At 39.6% G+C, this 21,634-nt stretch overlaps 1 protein-coding gene across 6 annotated transcripts in view; it reads right to left on the bottom strand.

Annotated features, from left to right (window-relative positions):
- Positions 1 to 21,634, bottom strand: part of KIAA1217 (KIAA1217 ortholog) — a 387,375-nt gene that overhangs the window by 96,972 nt on the left and 268,769 nt on the right. For 5 of the 6 annotated variants that reach the window (XM_067291790.1, XM_067291789.1, XM_067291788.1 and 2 more), the window contains one exon: positions 1,754 to 1,949. In XM_067291790.1, the coding sequence (XP_067147891.1) occupies positions 1,754 to 1,949 (196 nt within the window). Of the gene's footprint in view, positions 1 to 1,753; positions 1,950 to 21,634 lie in introns of those variants that run through there. The other variant, XM_067291793.1, reaches the window with a different exon arrangement.

The raw sequence follows: 21,634 nt of genomic DNA, 5'->3' as shown, positions 1-21,634 counted from the left end.
TAGAAGCAGGACTGTTGTATTTATTTCAGATGTATACACTGACCGTAAGAAAGCTGCTTCTAACTCAGCTTTCACAGAACAAAATAACAGTGCGCAGCAGGCCACTCCCTTTGATGTCGATGAAAAGCACTCCAAATGTTGTTTATCAGTTCTCAGCTCACATCTGAAGCAGAATTTCAGAGCTGAGCTACCCTGCGTGGTCTGGGGGCAGGCACCCATGCACACGTCACGTCTGACCGCTGAATATGCAGTGCTGACTGCTACCGGACATCCACGCCATGAGTCTCACATGAGAGTCATGCAGGGACCTGCAAAGTCCTCATCTACTTTACATAATGTTGGAGCAAATATATGTTTTCCAGAAAACCTTGGTGAAATAAGCCATGCAGAGGACTCCCTGACAGCACTGACATACAGGCAGAGAGGAATTCTCTGCATGCATAATAACTATACCTGTGCTGCAAATTTGTTCATAAAAAAAAACAGCTCTAAAGGAAAATGTATTGTCCAGGTTGGAGTTTTCAAAATTTCCCCCCGAAGAGCCTGACGTATCAGTGACCTCCCCACTCAAACCCAATGGGCAGTCAGGAGCTGTGGGAGCCCACCAGCACCCCTTGGCAAACGGCTATGGGCAGAGCTCAGCTCCCTTCTTCCTGGCACCTGCTGCTTCAGGGGACCCATTCCAGCCCCTTTTTCTTTCTCATTTCTTGTGTTTGTCAGATATCCAAATACTCTTGACAGAAACTGTCCTAGATTGCTGAAGAATAAGTAAACCACTATGCTAAGTTTATGAGCATGGTATGATTTACAGCCCAGCCTTCAGTTTATGTCACTCTGTATGTTGGGAGATGAGAGTCTACAGGAAAGCAACATTTCAGTTTATTACCTCTGAGAAAAAAAAATGCCTTCCTCAGCAATCCATATGCAAGTTATGCTGTCTACTCACAGCAGTTTAACTGCCCTCTGGTGTCTTTCCTCAAAAAAACAGTCTTTACTTGTACTATCAATCAGCTGTGAACAGAATCTCCAAGACAAAATCTACCATCACAAAAGGAGCTCTAGTTTAAAACTGCACTTAATTCAACCCTCAGATACGGGAAAACTGTAGGCAGCGTCTGAGGGCAGCAAGAAGAGCAGCTGCACCTGTATTACTATATCAGCTGTGTCACATCACAGATGTAAGGGCACTGCCCCCAAGTAAAGGGCACTTCAGTCACCATGTCCATTCAAATCCTCTGCCTTTAAAGGTACAAAGATGCAAATACTAAATCTTTTCACTAAGATCTGGACCTATCAGGCAATATCATCTTTAGATTACTTCCAACTAGGACTAGCCTTGAAGAGATGACAAAGTGAAACAGACTGCATCTCCCGCCTGAAAATAAGGGTGCAAGTATTAAGCGTAGTGTTTTCACTGCCACACAGTATGCAGTCTTGGTAAAAAGTCTTTGCAATATTGGGTTTTAACTGCTCATCAGTATTTCATGTTAGGATCCACAACTTTCTGCCTGTCTATCAAGTTTCTAGCACACTTTCAGATCTTATGGAAATAATTTCACCATTCTGCCAAGTTAGCCAGTACCCCATACTGAGCTCATTTCCAAAGAATAACCTGACATTAAAAATAACGTGCTACCAAAGTTCGTATTTTTTAACTGCAAACGATTTTAAAACTATTATTTTAAATGCAGAGCACACACAGCAAAAACATAGGCAAAGAGGGTAGTGGAGAAGGTCTGAACCAGGGTCTTACCCAGCGATCTCTCCTTCGTTTGGTTGGCCGACCTCACTACGGGAAGGCTTGCTCGCGTGCGGCTGCCCCGAGAGAACGGGGTTGGAGAGTCGCCCTCAGACATGGCTTCTAAGGAGTCAGCAGATGCTTCGGAGAGATGCTCTGTCTGATCACCCAAAGTGGGCTGTGGGCTCTGGGATGGCTTTGGGCTTTTTGTCTGCAAAATAGAGTATTTCATTACTGAGCAGTAATTGAAACAGGAACATACGGGAAGAAAACAAAGAGAAGGACAAAGTCCAAACTTCTTCAGATACTGGTATGCTGAAGGTGACCTCCAGGCATGTTAAGAAAATAGTGTCCGTGGTTATTCTGTTAAGATTTTTATTCCTGTACATTCACAGTGTAAATTTTGTTACTAACAGGTCCCTCGGGATAAGGGGAGATGGTGCTGAGGAGATGTATGGTACTTCTGCTCCTTGCTGCTCAAACAACCACTACAGCATAAGCATGTGTGTAAGCATGTGCCCAGGCATGTATATGCACACACACAACCCGAACAGATATGATCAGAAATTTATTCATGGTGCTTTTAAACCCTCAGTATTTAGAAGCATGAAGAGGGCACCTGCAGCACAGTAGCGTGTCAACTTTATTTAAGCCATCTGAAACTATATTTATAATGGAGAAAAACTTAAAATGCTGCTCTTATCTTGACAAGTCTACTAAGAAAAATACCCCCAAAATAAATGTTGCGATGTAGTAATTAGCTATCAATCTCAATACATTCTGCTGTGCAATCTATAAAAGGTACAGGTCATGCAGCAAGGCCAGTTAGCTTTCTAACATTTCTACCCGAAGTCACAAATAATTTTTCTGCTTTTAGTTGCATCAGCATAAATCAGAAAGGTCTTCATTAACTGACCAAATTACCTATGATTTTTACTGGGCAATCATACTTACTAGTAAATTGCTAAACAGTATCTGAAAAGATAGACTCTCTCTCTTGGTAGGAATCCATCTAAGCACTTACACTGACCCTTATCATTGTAAGATCTGCCTAATAAAAACATCTGCAATGGGGGATAAAATGTCCTGAACATTTTTTGCTGACTGCAAAAGGCACTTACAATGTCACTTACAAAGAGGAGCTGCATTAATAAATATACTGAGTACTGTTTGCTAACACCCCTCAACCATCTGTTACTATTATTCTGGAAGAATAATTTTCCAGTTTCTCAAGCAAACTTTATATTGTGACAGACTAGGACAGACACTGTGCAGCAGAAATTCAAAGCAAAACAAGCTTACTTTTTCCCCAAACTAGTATGAAAATATGAACTTTAAAATGCTTCTAATCAGCACCAGGCACAAGATGTCACAAAATATATCCATTTTTCTTTTAACCATCATTTAAGGTCAGATATTAAAAAATTAAAAATTAAAAATCACATTAAAAGTCCCCTGTATTAAAATCAACTCCAACCTCAAGTCTGAACATTCTGTCAAAATCCAGAAAAGTTTTTCTTTCTTTCTGGAAAGCCAAGATGACATATCTTGCTGACGTCTGGTTCCTTCAGCAATTTTTCAAGTGAGATGAGTGAGCTTGTTTCAGCAATAGCATGGGTCATATAATATTCCCCATGTGACCTCGAATGTACAAACAACTTTAACTTTTGTTAGATTTTTCATTAATGGCTGTAGAGCCCCTCTGTTGCCAAGCTGTTCACTCCCTCACAAATTATAATAAGTTAGAAATACCTCAAGAGAAAGTTAAACCCTCCAGAACTTTCCAGTTTTGAAATGTTAATACTAAAATATTAGATATTATCCAATGTCCTGCAGTGAAACTGTTCAAAAGCTTTGAATTTTTGCAGGACTTAAAGCTAACAGCATTTGTTCTCAGCAACTAAAGTATGCTTTGAAGTGCCTCTGACACGGTCAGCGCCAGTCTGCAGGTTGTAAACACAGGGAGTTGCGCCTGAAAGCTTACAGTGGTGACAAGTGGCCTGCAAACATGAAGAAAGAATTTGATTAGTCAGTACTTCTTCATTCAGCTTTCCGAAACGGCTTGGGAACCATCACTCCTGAAGCTATTTTATTTACACAGGCATATTACAGGAATACTACCAAGTCACGTCATTATAATTTCTTAATTCCTTTTACTGATTAATATATAACTGAAATATAAAACAGAGTGCGAGAACATGCAACAAAATCAACCTGTGAAAAGTCTCAAACTTCAAAGTCTGTGGGGGAGGGGATTGCTTTTGTTTCTTTAAGAAAAAGTATTCTGATAAGATGAATCACACTTTGCTTCATTTTCTTCCTCTTTTGCTTGAACCCCCAGATCTCATTTAAGATATGCAAGTGCATGTAGAAGTTTACCTACACATATGACGAGATGCAGATTCAAGGCGAAAGAGGGTGCTGGGTGACTGTAACCCCCATTAGCACCAGCTGGACACGGCTGTAGCTGGGCAATCACCCAGCTGGCCCGGTCAGCGCGCGGATGGAGCCAGCCCCTAACGCTGTGTCTCCCTGGTGCTCCGTGAGCAGCTCCTTAGGACCAGGCACACGGCATTTGGGACTGTATTGTGACTACCAAAAGCCCTTGGAGCAGCCCTCACGCCACAGCCCAAATCCTGCTGCACGAAGAGGCTTGCCAAAGACGACCGAAGCAAGGCAGAGTCACACGGACACTGCGCTCAGACACGAAGCCCAGGCCCCCTCCTGACATATGCTGGGGTAAGAACACACCACGTCCACTACAGCAAGTGGAGCAACACAAATGTAAAACCAATGCAAACTCCTAATGAGATCCACGATGTATAAACATATACTTTGTTAAAGGCCTCAAGATATATGCCATGCTCAGCTAGTGCAAATGCTGCATTTCAGGAACAATTCTGAATTTTAAACAGATTGTAAAGAAGTCCCAAAACATAGCAACAATAATGGCCATTCAAGTAACTGAGAGATATGAGGGCATATTTGATAGGGAAGCAGTTTTATTATTGGCAATGAGCTACAATAATCAAGCGCATTTCAAGGCAGCCCTTCTTAGGAAAACCAGCCCATGAAGTGGGGAGAGGGCAAGCAATGTCTGTGGAGCCATGAACTGCAAGGACTTGTAAAGATAGATGAAGAAAGCAAGGCAGAAACTTTCAGCACTGTGTCAATATTCTGTATGTGGATTCCAAAATCAAATAAGATAAATAAGACAGATAACAAAGAAATACTTACTAAATCATACCATATAAATTGTTTTCCCTAAGAACTGTTCACTAACATATTTAAAAATTATTCAAACACTCAATATTTCAGGAAGTGTCCCTTTAAATACCCAATTTTCTAGAGCTAATGTGCAGTATAAACAATTACAAAGGTAAATATTCACCATATTCCATGTTTCAGGGGCCACCAGAACCCAACTAGAGCAGCAGCGTGGACTGCTGCCCCTAGAGGTGGGACGAGACAGTAACTCTGCATGTTGCATAAATCCCGTAAAAGCAATGAATCAGACTTTACTGTGTCTGGGTGGCTGTCACTTTACCTGCTAGCAAAAAGCAAAAAGCGTAACAATCAACACAGAAGAAAACTCAGGCATTTCACAAAAGAGCAGTATAGAGCAAAATGAAGTCACTGTAACAGATGCTCCACACGTGAATACAAAAGCAAGCAAACGCCAGCAGCTTTCTAGCCATACCTGGCATAAATGCCAGAAGACAGAAGAGGGCTCAGAATAATGCAGTGGTCTCTCAGTTTTTCCCTGTGCCAATGCTAGTTATCAGTTTCCTACTATTTTATTTCATTTTCTTAGTATACAAGGATACACACCTCTGTAATCTTTTTAAGGTATGTATTTAAGTATAATATAGGGAATAGCAGTTACAGAAGGTCTGTATTCTAAATCTCTAAAGAGATTCTAAATACTCTTGGTATTTTATCAAGGATTAAAACTTTGGTTAATCACGCCTCATGCTTGTCTGTCAAAGCTTGTCCAAAGTACGCAGTTTTAATGTATCTGCAGTAGTTCTTTCACTGAGCGCAAAAAAGGTGCAAAAAAATACAGGACTCTTTGGATTTAATAAAATTTCAAATAATCAACAGGGAAAACAGAAGGTACCTGAATAAGGAAAAGTGACGTGCTGCAGAGATGCCAATCAGAGCAATATAGCGAGCAGTCACTGGGCACCAGAGATGTCCCACGCAAGCTGGTTCTTCTGTTTCTCTGCTCACATTTACCTCCACTAGTCCCTTCACCCTTTTGTTCTACCCAGTTTTATTGCTCTGTTCTTTAGAACTTCCTTCCATGCTCATTTCCGGTTGTTTTCCATACCAAACTATATATTTGAAAATTTTTACATTCTTTTCTTTTCCAAAATCTCTCCTGTGAATTTGCTCCACACAGTTTCACAGACTAAAAAAAAACCTAGGAAAAAAAACCCTTCCAAAATCCCATAACCTGAAGCAGGATTTAACTTCACCTCTTGATCAATTTGCACTTTTTATCTCCTGTTTCCAGGAACTTCCTTAGACTTTATCTAGACAAACTGTTATCTCTTTAGGAGAAGAATCTTATCATACACATCTTTCTTCATCACACTTGTGTCAGATCACAGTTATCTGAAGGAAGGATCCACTTTTTCCAAAGATGCAGAATCTTTGGGGTCCTGTATTATCACAACTACAAAGTTTTACTTGTCTGGACATGCTATTAGTGATATATTGTTGACAGAAGAGAAAATTAGTACTAGTCACAAATTTTTAAGTATTTATTATAACAATGTTTTCCATAGAACTCAGACAAATTAAATTTCTATACATGCCCGTATAAACTCAAGTTTGTATTACATCTATGCAATACATACATTTGGGTACACACCCACACCCACACCCATACACACACCGAGGGAACAGGCAAAGTCTCCCACAAAAGATTTTCACTTGGGAAAACAGAAATATGTTAGGTCAGGGGGAATGGGGTGGAGGGGGTGATGCTGCAGTTGAATGCAACATGACTGTCTTTCATGAGAAGGTAACTTCCCCTTATGTACTATTTCACTGTTATGAGATGGAAAACTCTCTGACATGCTGCTTTCAGACACCACCAGAGGAAACGGCAGCGTGGCAGGAGCTGCCACGTGCCGGCGCTCTGCTGCCCGGGCTAACGAGAGCAGGAGGGCAGCCGCCCGAGCGACACCGCGCAGACACTTCAGGACCTAGTTATGCTATTCCCCAATGGCCGCTCGTGCGCTGGCAAGCGTCTCTGGCTTTTATTCATGTATTTAAAGTATGGCCGTTTCACTGTTTTCTGTTGAATCAATGACAGTGAGTTACGCAGCCGTTCCTTGCTCGAACGCCTGCTCAGTTTGACGGCAGTATGAACTTGCTGTGGTATGAACGGCCCCAAAACTTTCTTCTTGGGTAAGGAGAAACACCGTGTCCGAGCCCCGGGCGCTCGCTGTCCCCAGCACTGAAACAGGGATGCGTGCCACCCTGGTCCGAAGCCTCCCTGATCCGGGGGGATGCTCTCCCTTTGGGTACTCCTGCGCTTCTCCTTGGCTGCGGCGCTGGCGGCCTCCTGCTGCCGCTGCCCGGCCGCAAGGAAGCCCAAACTCACCACACTCCCGCAGGAGCGAAGCCTGCAGGGCGCAGATCACAGAGTGCTCCCCGCGTCGCCTGCGGCACGGGAATTAAGCAAAGTGAGGAATTCAGTGCAAATGAACCTGAGGTGCAGGCACAGGGCAGACCTTTTCAGGCTCCAAGGAAGGGAGGAAACAGACCCTTAAGACTTTCCCAAGTAAGGTAAAAGAGAGCCTTCCTCTTCCCTCTCAGTATGACTAAGAAGGCAGGGAAGACGAACTCATCCCATGGCACCAAGCGCCACAGGAAGATGCATTAAAACCTGATAACGCTCAGTCACAGCAACATGTTATCAGAGCCCATTACTAATACCATGTCAGGATGTCACACTGAGTGATTATTTTCCTTGTTTCTATGAATTTATCTGGAGACAAAGCTCCTCACTGCTCCTGACAGGATCATTAGCACCACTCTGTGTATTTGTTGATGCTGACCCCAGTTCCTTACACCTAGTGGGGAAAACACGTTTAATCATGTGGCAGAAAGTATCATCCATTTTTGTAGGGTGGAATGATATTCAAATCATCCTAAAAATCTGCACGTTTTCCCAGTAGCCTTGCGACCTCCTGTGGGTGGCCAGCTGCCTGCTCCCTGCTGTGGTAAGCATCCAGAAACAGCTCTTCTGCTCCGAGGCAGCGGGACCGCTCAGGCTTCAGCACGGGGATCCTCGCAGCCACCACAGAAACTGCTCACAAAACTCTCCCGTGGAAGCGACTGGCGTGGGAGCCACGTTTTCAAATTTTGGTTCCTGACTGTAAGCGCCTCCATAAACTGAAGCCTGTTTTTCAGGAAAGCTAAGCGCTTACAGTAAAAATATTCATTAGAACCAATAAAAGCTGTAGGTGCTCAGCACTTAGGCTGCCAGACCTCTCATTCAGATGCTTAATTGGAGGGACTTGCATTTGAAAATGTTGCCCTAAGGAACTCAGCAGCCCGTCTAAGAGCAGCTTAATTGGCGAAGACAAGTCCAGACTGAAATATGCAACGTGCCGTGGCATCTCTTTCAAATACACGAAAAATAAAAAAACCCAAGTCATCCATGTTAAAGCGTAAAAATATTTGTCAATATTTTTCTGTCCAAATCCGAGGTCTCTTTTCACATAAATGTCAGTCTGAGATTTTAGGGTGGAAATTAAAGTAAAATGTTAGACAAAACTAAGAGTCATCCATTGGTAATAAGCAAAAATCATACTAAATGAGTGAAATCTTTCATTTAAAAATAACATCTAACCCTCTACTTTATTCTAATGCCTTATGACATGATGTATTTATTTATAAGTGATAGCTGAATTTAAAAAGTGACCCATCACCTCACTATTTTTTGCCGCACAGGCTTCTATGGCCCCATCAATTTTGCTCAGAGCAAAATTTGTTCTTTCACAGTCTCTGTCATATTCTTGCATTATAGCTTCAGTTTATTATTGCTCTGTTTAAATAAGTTATCCATAAATTCCAGCCTGTATATCAACATTTGTCTTAATTAAAATCTTATGTCCATTTCAGTTGGAAACTATTTCTCTTTTCCCTCCTAAAAACCCTACTGTGAAGTATTCATGAGACAGAATGACCCCTTGTTCCACCCGAGAGAGGGCTGCATTTCATCAGCAGTGGGCGAGGTAACTCCTACCTACACAATCTGTAAAAATGTCATGAGAACTCTAAAGATTAAAAGGGTTTTTTTAAACAAAAACTGTCATTATACTGATTAAAGGGGAAAGATCCTTACATACTTAAAACCACATGCAAAAAGGCCAAAAAAAAAAAAAGAATATATAACAGATGCCTAAATGTACCTAGGGGATAATGCGTTCTGATTCAAGAAAATGATTTTCTACCCATCCCTTTTCTCCCACACATATCCCTAAGGAAAACAGAAGGAGGGTCTGTTTTTGTGGTGTCTGTTTCCCAAAGCAAACGAACATGATACAAATTCCAGCTCCTGGCTGCCCTGGTAAAACCTGTTTTTCTGCATTTCTAAAAGCCAGAAAGGATTTCTTAATTAACATGCTATTTTAAAAATAACTGGGGGAGAAAAAAAAAGACATCAACAGTAAGCCTTGCAAGTGGGAGTGAGGTCTTCAGGACAGGGTGCGAGCCGCCCTTTACGGATGCCTGGAGTCCTGACAGCTAGTGGGTGCTACCAGCCCCAAACAATAATAAATACTCGGGCAGCACAGGCAGGAGACGGAGCGCTGTGCCAGGCCTCCAGCAACAACACACCTACGCTCTCGACTTATTTTTAGCCTCGATCCATGGAAGTAAATGTGTGATGAAATACTTAGCAGAACTTGTTGTTCTGGCACCTGGGAAAAGTTACAGGGCTGCTCTAATGCTTTACAGCAGAGGAGCTTCTCGTATTCCTCCTTTCCTACTTGTCACCATGCCTTTGCTCTTCTTTTTCCCTCCCTCTAGGCCATCCCATTAGTAAATTAGGGAGAATCCTTATTGTTTTCCACACGTCTGCCTCTCCCACTCTTCTCTGTGGTGAGCATTTTTATTGTCATATTTAAATTCTGTTAAATGGAAACAAAATGAGTCAGGAAGTGACAAATCAGGTGCAAATACAGCTACAGTATGCACTGCATGCTCTAAGGCCTTATTCCTTAAGCAGCAGATGCTAGCTCAGCGCTTTAGTGATGGGGCTTTTGACGGCAGTAAAAAGCATGCAGTGGCACCTTTTAAATACGCATCTAAAACATGTACACATACTCCCTATACTGGTGAAAAAGATGCAACTCTGTAGTAGACATCCACGTTATAATTCATATAGAAGTGGAAGAGGAATTCAATAGAAAGAAAGACGATATACAGGTAACTTTACAGGTGCACATCATATGTGCAGGTATACTGATTTTGAAGAGCCATGGCCTTCTTAGCTGAGCCAATCTGTTACACTGAAATGTAGGGTATATCAAAAGAGAAATGCTTCTAAATCTGTATGACAACAGAGGAGAAAACTAGACAGGGGAAGTAGCACCCCAAGATGAGCAGGGACATGTAAAACAGGTGAACATTAAAATCCTTTGCAGAAGTTAAATAGGGGCTCTTTTAAATGTTAATTTATATTCTTGCTGGGCCTACTACACTCTGAGTTCTCCAGTCATTATCTTATTTACATATCTATTGTGTTCCTTCAGTATAAAGTCTCAGAAAAAGATCAATTTGCAAGCTGCAGAACTAAGCTTTTTGCATATCCATACAGATATATTTACTTCCACATCCACAGATCTGTTCTTAGCTTTCCAGCAAGACTTTTACCCCTTACTCAAGTTCCAAATATGCAATAAAAACATAGTTAGAATTAGGACAGCTGGTAGGGGCTACTTATTTATCTAGGAACTTTCACTGAATTTTGGTGGATTTCAAAGCACTTATCTAAGACAAGAGTCTGGACTTCATGCCCATCATGCCATTATAGGAAAAGTCAGAATTAAAAAACTATCAAAGGATGCACATGCATCACATTCCTATATAAAATTAATCAATATGGATGACACTTCACTGCTGTGAAATACAGAGGGAAAGGCATGCAGATCCATATGTATTCAACACCAGTTGTGATGCAAACCACACACGGTTAAAAGGCAGCAACTCAATCCACAGCAGAGTGCAGAAAAAGAAAGTACAGTACTAACTCTCTGAGAGGATTCAATTTTCATCAAGTACCTTTGAATGTCAAGTTCTGAATGAAGGGAGACCAACATGCACTGCAAAACCTGTGGATAAAAGAGAGAGAAAAGAAAAGGGGGGGAAAAGAAACTTGTTAAAATGAAAGGAAAAAAGAGAAAAACAGTTAAAAAGAAAATAACCTGCACATACTGAAAGTATACTGAGTAAACAAACAATGGAAAAAGAAAAGAAAAGAGAAAAGAAAAGAAGATAAAAGAAAAGCACTGAAAAATAATGTAGGAAAGGCACACCTGCCAGGGAGCAACATGTTCTGTCAATATTTAATATGCAATATCCTGAGGACCCTTGCTGGATTCAGTTCAGATGCACTACATGTAGTGGTGTGTCAAAGAAATGGAGAATGTTTTTCTAATATAAGAGTTAAGCAGAAAGTTAAGCCACCCAGTTTCAAACATATATCTAGCAACCATATCTTTCAAGAAATGGCAAATATGCATTCTTCTTAAGAAATGATACAATACTTGGCTGGTGTTAGCAGCAGTCATTACACTTCTGGGCTGTTTTCACACTTACTACAGAGGCATGGAATTCTTTAAGCAGTACTTAGAAATATTATATTATTCTTGTTTAACCACAATTTTGCAAAGAAAAAAAGATAAACTATAGTATGATTAAGAAGCATTCTCCAGTCATGTCTCTCTTTACTATTCTCCATCTGATCTTAAAGCACACAGAATGTGAAAACATGTGCAAAGGGGTTTAAGGCCAAGAAAGAACCAAGCATCTTTACCCCTAACAAATGAATGACATGAGAATTGGAGGGGAAATTGCCTAGTGATGTTTGAGCCCTAATAGGTGGAAGTCCTATGTGTTCCTTAATCTTCATTTGCTGCGAGGGTGGGGGTGGGGTGTAGAAGGATATTATATAGTGCTTTAAATAACCTTCTCTGAGCACTTTATTCCTCCTTCAGCCAGTGTCAGGCTCCCACGACAACTGCTGCTGCTCTATTCAGGGCTTGCAGCTATTCACATCAGGCAAAGACATTCAGACTGCTTTGATAACAAGCACATTGTTATTAAGAACCTTACTTAGCAATTATGATGCCAACATCATAATTAAGCGAGTAATTCAAAGAATCTTTTGAATTTTACAAACCCAGGGGACATGAACATATGATAGTTGATTCTAGGGACAAGATAAGCAGCATGCAACTGCGCTGTGATTTTTCATGATTTAGTCTGTTGGATACTTTGAAAGGGCAGTACCATTTTATTTAAAGAGAACAATAGGTCATTTTTCTCCTTATGATAAATGCATCATTCAGAATTGTTCAAGTAAAATGTGATCTTTAGAAATAAGCTATTTATGCAAACACGGTACAAATTAAACGCAACCTTCCGGCAAAACCTGGATAAACTCCAATTCCAAACCACAAAGACAAAACAGTCATTTGACAATGTCTCAGTAACACTGAAACTGTATTAGAGTTTTTCACGTTTTTATAATGTCACTACCCCACACATGCAAAGACTGGAAAATTCTATTTGCCCTTTAATTAAACTATTGTCCTTTTTAAAAAAAAAAAAAAGTTATGGATTTTCTAAGGACTAAATCCCAACTCAAAGACAAATACAGAAGGTTTCCAAGGGAAAAAATCATGCTGCATGGCTACCTGACTTTCAGTCAGCATTAGATCTCAAGACCATGCTTTGAAAGCGGCATTGCTCTGTAAAACAGCAAAATTAAAACTATGCGAGAATCACTCTCCCTAAATCCACTGCATAAGATCAACTTGAGTTACTCAGTTTCCTCAAACTCTGTCACCCTGAAGGGGAAATATAACTGTTCCCACTTTCTCTGGATTTTCCTAGTCCCAAAGGAAGCAAAAGATCATTTATGCCATAAAGTAGGGTAATGAAATAAGGGTGCTTGACAAAACCAGCAACCCTCCCTACCCGCAATCTAAGGAAAATGTTGTTTGTACCCTTAGCTCTCCCCCTCTTTCCTCATAGCAACATATTTATTTTAATTCTAACACAAGTAGATAGATAAGGATTTGTAGTTAAAATACATAAAGCTAGTCCACCTAGATCCAGAAGTCTCTCTCCTCTTAGCACAGTTGTTCCAAAATCACATGGTGCTGCATGTGATACAGCACTGGAGTTAGCAATCTTTGAGCAAACACAGTCTGACAGGAAAAAATGAATCACACAAACACAAAATCACAATGCTGGCAGTACAGGAGAAGTACCTAGAGAATCCGGGGTCAGGTAGCACCAGGAGACAAACGAGGCCTCGACGACATTAATATGGCACACTTTTGTGTCTCCTAAAGAAGACACAGACATGCCAATATGGGAGAAATATAATCAAGAACATTGCTGCAATCCCACATACAGACCTTATTACAAATGAGATTTGAAGACATTTGGGTCTGAATCCAAACTGAAAATATGGCCTCATTTGGCACTTTCACAAATATTTCTTAACTTTGCATATTTGTTTCCAAACTCAACAGCCCACTGAAGCCTTCACCAGCACTCTGATGACCTCCTAGTTATTTAAAGAAATAACGATCTATTTCTTCCTTTCCTCCTATGTTGTAGGGGAATTTTTGTTTTTTTCCATATGTGGGCATGCATGTGGATATATATAGTCCACAATGATGGGAAATGAATTCAAGGAGAGCTCTGCAATTCCCAAATGCAGCGAGGACTGCAATCTCCCCCTCCCCTAGGGATAAGTTCCTGTGACAATTCCCTATCTCCTGCTTCCCTCACAGGCTGGCTACTTCATTGTTCCAGAAAGGTTGCCCATCATAGGAAGTAACTCGAATGAGCAGAGAAATAAGAAGTTAGAGTAAATACCATAGAAGATTAAAAAGCCTTGGACTGGACTTCCTATGAAATAGTCGTAAAGTGCAGAACACCAGACTTACGTGCTCTCAGCAACCTCTACTGGCAAGCAGAGAAGCTCCTGTGCTTCACACTAAACTGAGTTTTACAGAGCCTGCGACTTTATTCCTGTACATGAGAGTCCGAATCCTTTGCTGGTTTAAACGAACATTACACAACTGGCTTCAGCAGCACGACAATGACCTAATGTAGGTGAGCTTGGCCCCGTGAGCTGGAAGAATGATGGGGATTTTCGCTGTCTGTCACCACAGACCCTCAAAGCAGCAAGGTTCCTGTTGAAACAAGTATTAAGTCTTCACGAGCTGTGAAAGCAAACAGCCAGAATAAAAGCAGTACCAAGTCCAGTCAATGTTGGATAAACATAGAAAGAAACAGATTAAGACAGGCAGGTAAAGCTATAAAGACAAATGGAGAAAATTAACAAAAGGGCATAGGCAATGTCTTCTGGAAAAAGGTGGAAAAATGTTAGAAGCCAAGGAGGAGAATGGAAAACGGGGCAGGGACACTGTGCACAGCTAATGGAGCAGTTGCAGAGCCTCCCTAACCAGCAAGTATGAGGAGAAAGTAATGCTGCATGAAGAGAAATTGATTTCAGGATCCAATCCTTATTGTAATGAGAAAGGTACTGGGAACAAAGGAAACAGCTGCCAGACATGTTGCTTTTGAACTTTAAACCAAAATGGAGTGAGCAGTGGCCTTGGAAAAGGTGTAGAAAGCTAACAGCCAGAGGAGGAAAGCAAAGATGCCAGGAATGCGCTGAACGTCGTCAGACGGAGTCCTGAGAGACGTCTGGTGAATGCCGCTTGTAAGGTAGTATCCAGAGGATTAGCATGCAGTAACTTAGGGAGGACAAAGATTAATATCTTGGGGCTGACTGTATTAGTCATTATCCCAGGGCCTTAAAAATGAGGGTGAATGAACTGTAAGACTGCCTTGTGGGATCAGCTTGCTAAGCAGATCAAAGGAAAGTATTCACCATTTTAAGCAGGATCAGGCCTGTAGAGCACTGAATGCTAAATCTCCAAAGGAAAAAGAAGATGCTTGAGACACTTCTGTTGATGATTTAGTAGGAGACATCTGTCCCCCCTCAGTCTGAAATAATGTCACAGAACAGTGTTAGGAGTACACCGTGGCTCCTAGAGGTGGGATGTAACACTGATATTCTTGCTGGCAGTGACTATACAATGCAGGTGCTTTTTTACTGAGGCACTGGTACTGCTGTGGAAGTGGTGAAATTGAGGAGAATATTACACTTTCTGATTTCTTTCAGTTTCTGTAATAGGCCTTTGATTCATGCTTTTGATGCATTTCAAAAGGGAAGTCCTTACAAAGGCAGAACATGTTAAACAAGTTAGATTTACCAGGGGTCACCCAGGAAGATGACACAGCTGCTGAGACCAGAAGTGGCTAAAATCAGTTGAGAAAGGCATTGATATGGTATGAAGCAAAGGCAGGTTAACCAGGACATTACAGTGTCAATTAGCATTCGCTAGATTTACAGTCTCTCTGGGTGAGATCCTGCAGAGACATGCAATCAACCAATGCTGGAGGGAAACAATAATGAAAACACAAAGGGCTGGAGATGAGTATGTAGATGACGATATGTGACTAAAGGAGATGCTGACTCATAAGTCCTCTTCAACACCTGGAAGTAGAAGGAAGAAAATGAGGATCAAATGCCCGTTTCCTGCACACAATGATTTTGAAGGGAGGACACAAGAAAGTGATATATCTCAACAATGCTGGGATGGGAAGAAGTCAAGATGGTAACTCAGCTGGGTTCGCGCCAAAGACGTTCTTCTAACCAAATGTTAAGAGCACAAAAATCTGCCAAATAAGGAAAAGAGTGAAGTCTTTTATTACATGAAAGGACAGAGTCAATGTACTGGATCAACTGCAAGCAATCTGCAAGACAGCTTTTAGGCAACTGATGAAAAAATGGAAATGGTCAATAACAAATGGTCCAAAAGGAAGCACAGAAACAAGAAGACCAGTCAAATGTAAACCAGGAATGCAGTCAGAGAGAGAAGAACAAAGCAAGAGGACTGCACAAAAGATTAGTACTTCTTATATTTCAGGTTTTTGTTTTCCAGCAAACTGTAGATGGATAGCAACCCTCAAAGTGTATATGTTCTTTGGCTCCCACTCGTTAAACATTACAGCTGAAAATGATACATGTGCTAACTTGGCAAACTTTTTCTAAAAATTTCCAAACAAAAAAATTGAAGAAAATGTCTCCTCTCCATTGTTATTTTTGTTTTTCTCTCAGTTTTTGTCCAAAAAAATCCTAAAACCTTGTGCTCAGTTTAATTTTAATGAAAATTAAAACTAAAATAATATTTTATATAATTTCTTATCGTATTTAATAAACATTAAAATTAAAAAAATAAGTTTTAAAACATCTCGATGCAATCCAGGTCATATTCAAATCATATGTTAATTTAGAGATATTAAATAGTTAAATCTTAAAAATGAAAAACTAAACAGTGTGGAAATGAAAGGGTTCGGAAATTCTCCAGGGTCACTTAGTCTTCCCTCACTTGTTGTCTCTCCAGCCAAGTGAAGCTGCTATGTTGAAACTGTGTATTTTTGCACTGTCTCAACAGAAATACAATATTGTATCTATACTCTGGATCACATGGCTAAAATGAAAGAAAAAATTACTCCTTGTTCACCTTAGATGCCTTATAGTTTTCCTTTTTTTTTTTTGAGCAAGATCCTGCAGGGTATTATATACTTCAGTCTTGCTTCTATCACAGACTTATGCTTAAAATTATGCACATAATTAAAAATAATCATATGAGAAGTCAACAGGACCATTCTCGTGAACAAAGTTAGGCATGAACTGATCATTTGACTGGTCTTGGACCAGAATACTTACTTCGTAACTCTGGGCCCTAACACCTTTAGTGTTGAGTGTTCATCAACCCCTTCCCCTTCCACCTTTTCCATAAAAGTAACCAAGAAAATAAATGAAAGAAGCACTTCTTGTATCTGTGATGTGTCTGCCCCTTTCTACAGTTATTCAAGCATCACTCCATGCAATGCAACAGGCAAAAACTAGACTGCTTGGTGCAGGCTGGAACAAACTGGTGCCTGGGTCTAGTTCCTCTAAGGTAATATGAACCTGATTTAAGCCACTGTTTGGTGATGTAAAATTCTGTATTTGAAAAGCCTACATTGTATGGACATAGAAAACTGAAAAAACATTGGCTGGAAACCACAAAGATAGTTGCCTAAGTGAGGCATACGAGGAGGTTCCTCAATGAGCAGAAGACAGTTGCTCCCACTAATTCTGGTAAGATTTGAAGGGAATACTGCAACTTTGAATTACACAGATTCAGAAGCTTAACTTTACTAAGTTAAATGGCAGGAATATGCTGTACCATTTTTTCTGCATGTCCCACACTTTTATCTTAGAAACAGGGACAACTAGGCAAACACAGCATCTTTGCTATAATAGTCTGTTTCTCCTATTATTCATTTGCTACCTCCTATCGTTATCCTCTCTTCTTGAAATCACAATATATTGCTGAAGATAAACAACAAAAAACTATTATCAATCTTTATAAAAGAATAAAGAAACAATAATGATCTAGGAAGGATGAGATTTTCACGAGCCCTCTTCAATATTTTGAAAAGTAAGGAAGAGTAATAGTGAAAATATCATGTATAAAAAATATAGTTGTCACTTTCTCTCATTTCTCTGTGGTATTTTTCTCTCAGCTTTAAAAATTGGCTGACTTGGTTATTCATAGAATAACCATCAGGGAAAAGCACAGTATGGAGTATGCAATGACAGCTGATGGCCTAATGAGAACATCCTCTGAAATGCAATGCTGAAAAATGCATGGACTTGTCTTCTTTCATTGCTCAGATTTAATTGTAGCGATTCTTTTATAAGTTATTTCTCCTTATACTTCATTTTGACCTTGACTATTGATTAAATGTACCTTATTTTCTAGGCTGTGATTAGCTCATCTAATTAAACCTTATAAAAGCTATTCAAAGGGATCAGTGGATTACTTTATATTCAGAATGATAAGGTTCCAGGAGTCCTCCTTCCTCGCCCCAAAGAAAAAAATAATAATTATATAGTAATATTATTCAGAAGAAAGCATAAACAAAATGTGACTGTACACATATTTTGTTCCACTTTTATGCTGGCTTCCTCTGTAAGACTTAACAACAGTAACGGACAGATTTTCTAAAAAGTTCATCCCCAAAACACTGAAGGATGGAAACTGCAGCTCTCTGCCAAGAACTACCATTTTAACTGCTGATCTAGACAACTTCAGGAAAAAGGTCATGCAGTATAGTACCTACCTACATCATGATGCTAGGGAACTGCACTCAGTAGCCTGGGTTTGTGTTCAGCTCTAAGGGAAAGCTATAAACTACTTCATTTATGTGTTTCAATGGGCCCTAAGTTCTTTTAAGAAAATACATCATGGAGCAGAAACAATTTAGAGAACTCATCAAGATTAATCTAGGTAAGAAGAATCAATGTAGAACTGTAGTGACAACCCTTTTCCTTGATGGGTGTTCTCTTACCTATTATTGATACGTTAAAATGCTCCTAGACAGCTGTCATTAATCAGAACTCCCTTGACCACAGAAAAATGGGTGAATAGATTTGGTTATGTTCAGTTTGAACTATGCATAAAAGTAATCTTCCAAAGGTGTTCCAATTCGCTCAGAAAAAAAAAAAAATCCAAATCCTTTCATGCTTAATCAGGTCTGCAAAGATGTCCAATCACAGCTTTCTATGTCCCAAGAGTTACCAAGCCTTGGTTCCCATTCCAGTCCTCAATGAAGCCATTTTTCATGCCCCTGCCCATCACGTAAAACAGAGTTCATAATATGTAGCTACCTTACAAGAGTTCTGTAATAATTAACTCATGAACAGCTTCCAGCACACTGAAGGGAAAACTGCTATAGAAGAGTATCACATTTATACACTACATTAAGTTTGCTCTTAACCTTTTCTAAGGATCACAGAATCTCAGCACTGTAGTGTTTTTTTTTAATGAGTGTCCTAGATTTTCTCTTAGAAAATCTAAAATTTTGAACTACAACATCAAACTTAAAAAGCCTACTTGTCTTATTATTAACTGAATTTATTATCTTCCACCCTTTCTTAAGTACATACCTATCATCTACCCAATTACAATGGAGATATGAGCTCACTAGTGCCTTTGTGCAGCAAATACCAGCTTACACTTGAAGAGTATATACAGCAATTAGCGTGGAATTCAGTTGAGTCAGTCTTATTATCTCATAATATCAGTTACCTCATATTAGTGAGTTAAATAGTAAGTACAAATAATACTATACACAAACAGTGAGATTCTTGAGCAAATCTTAGTTTCAGACACAATCAGATATCAGAGCTATGATATTAGGGGCTAATTAATGCCAGCCAGCATCAGCTTATGGAAAATTATCTTGATATCATTATTGTAAAAAAACCTGTAAGTTTCAATGATAAGGAAACTTAAATATTAATTTAAATTTCAAAATTTTATATATATATTTTCAAATATATATTGTTCAAGTGTCCATATTGCAATATTTTTTCTTACATGTTGAGAAAACTACTTCTTAAAGTTATCTACTCACATTTATGTGATACAACGTATACCTAATAATAAACAAACCATAATATAGCTCACTCATCAGAAATGTCAGTTCAAATATAGCCCATTTGGAAACAATACATGGATGCTACTGGCTTTACAAGACTTACAGAACAGGGAATAGAGCTAGAGCTGGATTTCAAGAGTTGATGTCATAATTGTTCACAAGCCAACACAGGGCTTTAAAACTGAAAAGGATCTAGAATCTATAAAATGGTTTCCAACTTGTAAGGCTTCCAGGCCCTGCACCAGTGGATAATAACTTGCAATATGGTTTAGGGTTTTTTAGAGGAGAAAATGGGGGAGGGGATATAGCACATTCATGTAGAAAGGAAGGTACAATTCCATACACTTATGTGCCACAAAGAGAGATGCCCTTCCAAAGTCTTGTTTTCTTGTATTGTACATGCCTTCTCTTCAAACGCTTGAACATTTTCCACTTTGATATCTTTACAGTTTAACTCCTTTGTTCTTCAGAAAGCTTTTTTTACAACTATAGAAAGAGATAGTGTTAAGAAACAGTGCTAGCACCACTCATAAATGACAATCATCACAAATTAAGAGAAAGCAAGCCTAATATGAGCCAATAGATATATTTCCTGAATATATGAAAGGAGATGCAGTGAAAAGAGTACATGCATTTCAATTTCTATAGCATTTTCACTTTGTTGATAGACTTTTCTTTTAGCACATACCCCTTAGTGTTCTTAGAAGGGCTGAAAATGTACTAAAACACAGGTTAAAACTTTGAAATGAAGTAGCCCTTAGTAGATAATACCAGATGAGCAGTACTTAGTTTCTTTTGTTCTTGCATTAATATTGGATGACCTCATATTCCTCAGTGCCTTCCCTCCCCTAAATTCAGCAGAAGACGTTATCTCTTCAAGTGAAAAGGATATAAAAAAATTTTGAAAAAGCCGTGTCTCAGTCTCTTCTAACTACACAGCACAGTCTTTACTAGCTGATAAATACTGCAGCCAGAACATAATGTAGGTTTATATTTGAGCATTATCCATTTGCTTCGTTACTGAAACTATGCGAGCACATGTATCTCATGATTTAGAGGCATGCACATAAAAGGAATCCTAACTCTGCAGAAGCTGATGGAATTTTTCTGCTAAGGGCTTTAAGAGAGGGCCAGAATTTCATTCCTACAATGTGGGGACTCTTTTAGCCTCTCTAAAGCCTTAAAAGGGGATTTGAAAGATTCAAAGTGAAGAAAAAATGGGTTCTAACATACTGTTTTTTCTTTCAGGAAGTTTCTGAGAATAATTCATTTTCCAGCAGGTGCTTCTGTAGGAAATAACTTATAAAGCAAAACACACTGGCAGGGGTAGTGGTCCTTTTTGTATGTGTCTGAACATGGGTTAAGGTGCCTAACTTTGTGAATATAAATATGTTGATCGACTCTACAGATATTCTAATGGTAATTTTTGCCTGCTGTGTCTTGATAGTATCTTGGACACTAGAAAATGATTCCTATTTTGTCCATGAAGCAACACTTATGCTCTTTTTTTTGGCCTTTGTTGCTCATAATTTAATTTGCCTAATTCTGTTGAGTAGAAATATATCTTTATTGTCCAAACAGCAATGAAACATATTCTCTTATTTCCAAACATCAGTGCCTCCTATTCTCTGATGTAATTGTTAGCAAGGAAAGTTCTGTGCATGGTAGGTTAGAGCATCAAAGTGTGCATTGTACAGGTGTATTTTTTCCTTTCAGTGTCTTCAAAAGAACATCTTATCTGCAACCAAATCATCAATTCTGACTGAAACAGACTGTGACCCTGAGATATACTCATCAGTGCTATCCTACTCAACATAGAAACTGATGACACAGCTGTAGTTGGACTCAGGAACACTTTCCAGGTTGACTGTCTAAGAAACATAGTTCTTATTACCAACCCCACAGGAGGAAGATGCAAAGAGATATTATCTTGTAGGCAATAGGTGTGAGACAAATATTTCACACACTGGGATCTTCCAACAGATTCCTGAAAGACAGATACTGAGGATCTCTCTTTTTTTAAAATCCTGAAGGTTCTGGGGAAAAGTAATTTGAAACTGAAGA

Source organism: Apteryx mantelli, chromosome 2, assembly GCF_036417845.1.
Source record: "Apteryx mantelli isolate bAptMan1 chromosome 2, bAptMan1.hap1, whole genome shotgun sequence".
NCBI classification, from domain to species: Eukaryota; Metazoa; Chordata; class Aves; order Apterygiformes; family Apterygidae; genus Apteryx; species Apteryx mantelli.
Note: the sequence above shows the minus strand (reverse complement) of the source record. Positions and strands in the feature narration are given on the sequence as shown.